General features: G+C 35.3%; 1 protein-coding gene across 2 annotated transcripts; it reads right to left on the reverse strand.

The window, feature by feature from the left end:
- Window positions 1-259: 259 nt before the first annotated feature.
- Window positions 260-5,967, reverse strand: LOC104229364 (transcription factor bHLH48-like). Of its 2 annotated transcripts, none has more exons than XM_009782001.2 (7): window positions 5,032-5,967; window positions 4,396-4,518; window positions 4,233-4,298; window positions 2,130-2,198; window positions 1,692-1,763; window positions 714-924; window positions 260-623 (listed from the first exon to the last, which is right to left on the reverse strand). In XM_009782001.2, exons 1-7 carry the CDS (start codon window positions 5,485-5,487, stop codon window positions 586-588), a joined length of 1,035 nt encoding a protein of 344 aa, XP_009780303.1. In that variant the 5' UTR covers window positions 5,488-5,967; the 3' UTR covers window positions 260-585. The 2 variants fall into 2 exon arrangements, with proteins under 2 accessions (XP_009780303.1, XP_009780308.1); XM_009782006.2 differs by having other exon boundaries at window positions 714-921; window positions 5,032-5,966.
- Window positions 5,968-7,216: the final 1,249 nt, after the last annotated feature.

Raw genomic sequence — 7,216 nt, forward strand, 5'->3', positions numbered from 1 at the left:
TTCTAGACGAGTCCAATGATGCCCCTATCTTCATGTTGGAGGATGATGAGGGAGGGGATTTAGAAGAGCATGCCAACAATGCATCAACAGTTAAAGTGCCCAGACAAAGTTGCTCCTTGGTTGAAAAGGTTGGTCGGCCCGTGAACAGAAAAAATATGACCTATTCTACCGCCAGTTTGGTCAATGATATGGACCGTGTTGGGTTTCAACACAACCTATATTCCTATACTAGTAAGGGCAAAAGTGTGTGAGATTAAGAGAAACCAAACGAAATAGTTTAATCTGCATAATAATGTAATTGCTAATAATCGTTCTTGTAGTACAATTGTGAATCAATCAGTCCTCATACACCAAGTGTATCAGAGAGAATGACTCCTCTATGTTAGTATAGACAAATCTATTTATATATGCATAAAGAGATTATAGATATTTATAGGGAATACAACTAATTTCTCCCTCTCTAGCAGAGATCAACCTGAAATGGAAACTCATAATGTTAACCTTCTACTCCAATGCTGCCTCCTATAAACTTTTATGTCCGATATATACACCGGTAACCACTAGGAAAAAGCCTTGCCTCTACATTCACAGCTCCATTTTCAGCTGATTTTGGTGCAAAGAAGCTGCACATAATGAACAGAGCGAAGTTAGCAATAGTCACTGGTTCTACTTTGACATACAATTTCCCTATGTTTTCCAGTACCGGGATTTACCTGAATTTGAAGAGGAATCATAAGTCAAAAGTGAGTTCTCTGGAGTAATGAAGCTAGAATTATCTTCTTCCCTAACCCAGACAGGCTGATTGAATCCATCAATTTGCAACAGCTGTTGATACTGGTTTCTATTCCCGCTGGTTTGCCCCTCAGGCCAAATCGATGGAGCAACTATGCCCGCGAAGTTACTATCCACTGCAGAACCATTCTGCTATTTTTCAAAAGCAAATGAAAACTAGGTATAAAATACAGGAACGATCTTTTCTCTTTAATAAAGACTATTACGGGTATGATATTCTGAACTTATGAACATAAATTATCACATTTTTTAGACGCTAAGGCCAATTAACAGATATCAATCTAAAGCTAGCAAAAAAGCTTAGACTTTAAAATAAAGCATAAAAGCAAGTGAATTCAAAATCCAATCATCAATTGTTATGATTTTAATCATTATCAGTCAATCCACGACGCCTTAATCCCTAATATAGTGCAGCAAAACATGACACTTCAAGATATTTCTGCATTTCCAGCATTGTAGAAAAGACAGTGTGAGATGGCTCATAACTTTTGATAAGGTTGATTGTAGAGATACCCTTGCCAATTCTCTGTTCACTGATTTAATGAATTGAGGACCCACTAAAATTGAGTCTGACAAAGGTAACTCCCAAGGCTAACAACATTATGGTATGGTGACAGGCAACCCTTCAACTGATCATGTTCTATATGAACAGTTCTATGGTGTAAATGTGCACAGACTGGCAGATAATAATAGTTGGTCCACAATTGACCACTCTTCTGACAATTAGGTTGGTTGAAACTAGTCCTTTAAAATTTTAAAGGGGGGACCAAGAAATTTAACAGCTCTAAATACAATAATACAAGTCATAATTGATAAAGTGGGTTAAAAAAAAAGCTGCAACCACAAACTATTTATGTAACTCACAATTTAAGTAGGTTGACGAGGAAGGGAAAACTTACTTCTGCAGCAAAGAGACTATCAAGGTTGAAATCTACTCTTGGGTTTACTGCAGCAAGTCTCATTGATAAGAACTGCAAGCCAAACAAAGCTCCTTCAGGAAAAGAACAGAGACCACTTACTTAAATATAATCCAAAAACAAAAAAATAGGCAACGCAATTTTTTGAACGTTCACTTCTTAAGTGGGATAACCTTGATCTATGACTATCTTCGACCACACTCCTAAAAGTGTGTCTAAACGAAACAGGAGATAAGGCCTGTAGGCAACAAGGTTCGAATACTATATATTCACCATCCAAAGCTGGCTTACTCTCCATGTAATACTACAAACGAGAGGGAGTGACAATAAGAATCATTACTGGAATTTTCACACAACGAATATTGAAAATCCATGATTTCCGCACTAATAAATCAGATGTGAGGATTTTCAAGGTCTTACCTCCACTTGACGCTGAAGGGATTGTACATGGTTAATGATCTCATCCAGCACCATCGCCGTACCTGAAATCTGCAAAACATACTCCAATCTTCACAATGTGCTGCTAAAATTGGATTGAAATTATTTGTTTGCAAACATCAGTCTTCCAAGTGCTTACACTATAAAAAGGGGAAGTATTCAAATGTATGGAACTTCTGATTAATTATACTTTAACGAATAATTAGTTCATTACATACTTTCTTTTTATGTGACAAAGCATAAAACTTCCTTATCGATAGAAAGAGCATAAAACTTTCTAGAGATGAAGTTTAAATCAATAAATTTCAATATGAGATGAAATCCTTGTTAAACTTGTGTCTCAAGATCAGTTTTATATTCTTGCTTGTTGGATGTTTTTTTTCCCAAAAGTTGGATATTTTTGGTTTCTCATTTAATTCGAAAGATTTTAAGGAGTTAAAACATTTTTCCGACAAGGAGTTATAACATATATAACATGTATGAGCACTTCTATTCATAATCACAATCAAGAAAGAGTTAAAAATCAAGTATGAGCATCTAATAAACAAATGCAAATGATAAGCATGGTAGGTAAATGTGTATAAGGTTACAGTTTGATCTAAACGTCGTGAGAAATAATGCCATAAATATATATAAATATATATCTATGGACCACCAGGTGAATGCCCTCACTGCCAAGAAAGGCAAACATACACTGTATTAACTGCCTGGGAAGAAGAACAAACCATTGTAAAGCAAAATAGGTCTTCCTTTCTATGGTTCAACTTACCTATTCTAAAAATAGTAAACTGCAGTTTTTAATTATTTCTGTGGACGCTATACAGTACCTACATACGACCCTTTAGAGGACTCCAAATTCAATCAATCAAGAATCCCAAAGTACTATATTGGCTTTGAATTAATTACCCCTATATCTCAAAGAGTTTTTAAGTTTTGTGCATTTTTACACAACAGGTAACTTTTCACGGTTAGCCTGATATATTAACTTGAAAATAGAGTAGTAAAGTAACTTACGATAGTATAAAAATTCCTTTATATTATTGGTGTATATAACTTAAATCCTTTCACAGACAGATTATGATGGATACACTACTTTGATACATACACCAGGTATTATATGTAAGCATCCCAAAATCATGTTGCTGGCCCAAGGTTTTTGAACTGTGTACCGATCTGATTAAGCTGTGCAACTTAGACAGTATCCTCTATCTATGAAATCTGAAAGAATCAGTACTGCGCTGAAATAAATAGAATAAAACACAAAGATTATCTGTCTGGTCTAATTTTCAGTTGTTTTTTGCAATGCCGCCTCATCATCAATTAAAGTTTGGTATAGAGGCTTGTCAGGACATCTCATCACAGCTTCAAACTTGTACAATGTGTTTTATACCAAACTAACTCTTTTGGTTACTAATTAAAATCTTGAAGGTTTTGGTACAAAACTCGGACCACAAAACAAGTTCAATTGCAACAGGTAGGTAGCAACCGGACCCATGAAGAGTACAACTTAATTAAGTTGCAATCTACATGTCAGTTCATCCTTCTTCCTCTTACATTATATCATATGATTAAATTATGAAAAGTTATACTCAGCAAGACATCATCAACACATGCCTTGGGAAAGGGCCTTCATATTTTCAAAATTATAGCAGCATCTACATTATATTTGTCAGTGTTACTACGATCCTCCAAAATACTATAGATTCTTGAAAATGCATAACTTTTGGAGAAATTCGACATGCATGTACCGTCATTTTTAAAGGACCCGGGCAATATATATATTTGTGGATTGAATGTCTTTCTTCATATTCATATGAAAGTCTAAGAACAAAAACTAAAATAAACACAAAACTTTAGTGAAATGACAAGATTAACCTCAGAAAAGGAGCAGAGTAAAAAGTAATTGGTCATCATGTTCAAATCAAAAAGCTGAATGAACAATAAGAAATACACTTCAAAAATACCACTTTTCTTGGTGCAAAAGAGACCACCTTTTTTCATTAAAAAAGGCAAAAACGACCCAACTATTCTAGTGGTAATACAACTTACTACAATTTTAATTGATAACTAATGATAACAGCTAACCTTGTTACATCCTGGGACCAATTCCTGTAATAGCTTCATTCTTGCATTAATCTTCTCTCTCCTTGCCTACACACATATATTCAATTAAACAACCTTGATTAGCATTCATTATAACCAAATTTAACAAAACATTATCAGAACTAATCCTGCAAAAACACTTTACTCTTTCAGCTAAACTATGGCTATCTGTTGCTTGCCCCCTAGCTGCTCGGACATGAACATATGGAAGCTTCTCTGAGGTATCATTTGCTGATTTTTTGCTCTTTTTGCTACTGCTTTCTTTCCCCTGAATTCCACATAATTCATTCATCAAAACACAGACTTCGTATATATCAAATCATAATTCATTTAGAATTTAAACTTGAACACTACCATTCTTTGTGATAAACCAATAATGTATCATAATGAAGTAGTTATATAGAGGTGAAATTACATGCTAACTTAGGCGTTTGGACATAAGAATTGTGAAATTCTGGAAACAAGTGGGAAAAAAAAATCAAGTGAAACTAGTATTTGAAAATTAGAGTTGTGTCTGGACATCAATATTATTTAGAGCTGTTTTTGAGTTTTTGAGTGATTTGAAGTGAATTTTGAAAAATAATTTTTTGGAGTTTTTCAAATTTCCAAAAAAATTTGGAATAGTTTTTCAATTTGAATTTCTTTTGCCCAAACAAAAAAAGTGAAAAAAATTGTATGGCCAAACGGGCCCTAAATTAATTATAATGAAGTGATACAAGTTCCTATATTAAAAAAATAAAAAAAATAAAAAAAATAAAAAAACACGTCACATATAATTTACCTTTTTCTGGCGTTCTTTTCGCTTTGTGGTTTTCTGATCAAAAGTTGGATTTGAAAATTCGGGAGAAGAATTAGGATTGGAATCAGAATCATCTGGTTCTTGCTTTACGAATTGTGGATTGGACGGAAATGAGCCATTCTCCGGCGAATTCCCGGCGGCGAAGACTGAGAACTCTCGGGCGAATTCTCCGGCGGACGCTCTGTCAATCAGAGGAGAAGAGTAGTAGGTCTTGTTGTGAGTATCTGGTAGGGAAAGTTTAGCTGAACCCATTTCGTCAGAATGTACTAAAAGGTCCAAAGCTTGATTTGGTGGCAGTTCAAGTAAAGCAGTAAAAGAATTTCCAGCAGCTTCCATTGGTACTGGCATTATTATGCTCTGGCTAATTTGATGAAACCCAGTTGCCGTTTCTCCTGCTTTGCCTCCGCAACTTGCGGATCTAACTTGGGTTGACTCCATTTTACAGCTTTTTGCGGCAAATTTTCAAAATAAGTATGCACCAATGGATCAAAATACAGTGCGAGTCCTTTCCAATGACCAACTATATATTATAGTCTACTTAAATCCGAGAAGTTGAGTAGTTTCAAGTCAAAGAGCTGTAGAAAGGGGTAAAACTTGGATTATACTTCAAGATTTTCAAATGGGGGTGGCATGGAAAAGGAGTGAAAATGAAGGGTCTATATATATATATGCTTCTTCTCTTTTTTTTTTTTTTTTTTTGGGGGGGGGGGGGGGGGGGTTTCAGAATTTTGTAGTAAGATGGAGCTTAAGAAGCTTCAATGGTGGTAAATATCTTTTCGTCTGCTAGAACTTGATAAAAAGGCATGCTGATGCCGATGCCGATGCAGAGCAAGTAAATTGTTTTTTGTTATATATGGGAAAGCAACGTTTGCTTTGGTTCTCTCTCTCCCCCCTCTCTTTTAAAGGCTACATAAGCTGGAGGTTAGTACTTAGTAGAGGTTTATTTCTAAGGATTTGAACCTCAATTTTTAATTCTTAAATATTTAGATTTCTTTTATGATAAGTGCTAATTAAGTTAATTCTTTTTATGAAGTATTCGAAATCAGCCTCAAAGTTATTAAAAAAACGATTTGATCCAAAGCATAATTATTAAAAAATCACCAAAAATAAGAAAGAAAAACCCAATTGTTTTCCCACTGCTTCTTCTTCTTCCACAACTAGCAATTGGGAGTTATATAAAAAGGTTTAGGCTGAATACATCTCCAGCCCCTTAAACTTGTCCCTTTTTTTCATTTAGGCACTTGAACTAAACTATGTTCCTATTAAACACCCGAACTCAATAAAAATATATCAATTAGACACAAATTGTTGACATGTTAAAGTGAGCGTAATTCACCTCCTTTGAGAGCGTGAAGTTATGTTTCTCTTTCTCCTTCCTCCATCTCCGATCCGCTGCATCCCTATACTTCCATAACACTAGCTCCAACACCATCTTGCCCACCTCCACTATTATAGTCATTATTCCCATTTTTTTGAACCACCAGAAAGGCCATTGTCCACCAACAATGGAAACTACCGTCCAACTCCACCATCACCATTTTTATTGAAAATTTATTATGCAAATGTGTAGGTTGAATTGGGGAAGCCACATGGATTCAATTTCAACAATATTTCACATTCAAACCAAATTGGAATCTAATAAGAACCAAGTTAGATACACCAAAAATTCATTTTTTGTAGGAAGATCAATAACCCAATTGGAGAATTGAAAAGCTATTTGATAGTAGGATCTCATTAATAATCGATTCTTCTTCACATTTTATATGTCAAGTGGCAATTTGATAATTGGGTCTTCTGAAATTGCCCCAACTTTTGTAAATAGAGAAGACGAGTTTGAATGGGATGTGATCAGTGCTAGAGGGAGCATTTGTTGTTGTGGAGGAGGTGTCGAGTGGAGGACAAAACAGGGGTGGTGGATGCCGGAGGCAGAGTTCTAATTAGCGATAGTGTGGCTGGAGGTCGTCGGTTGTGATCCTTTTATGCCGCTCCGTCAAGTGCCTTTACCGGTGGCATCGTCGCCTCAAAACTTATCACCATAGAAGTTTCTGTAGTTTTTTATGTGGGTTGTACTCCCTGAATAAGAAGAAGAAGATCCACGTTTTTTCTTCTTTCAATTTTTTTTTGCTGATGTGCCTTTTCTTTATTGGTTTTATTCCATGTCATCCGC

This window comes from Nicotiana sylvestris, chromosome 3, assembly GCF_000393655.2.
Source record: "Nicotiana sylvestris chromosome 3, ASM39365v2, whole genome shotgun sequence".
Classification (NCBI taxonomy): domain Eukaryota; kingdom Viridiplantae; phylum Streptophyta; class Magnoliopsida; order Solanales; family Solanaceae; genus Nicotiana; species Nicotiana sylvestris.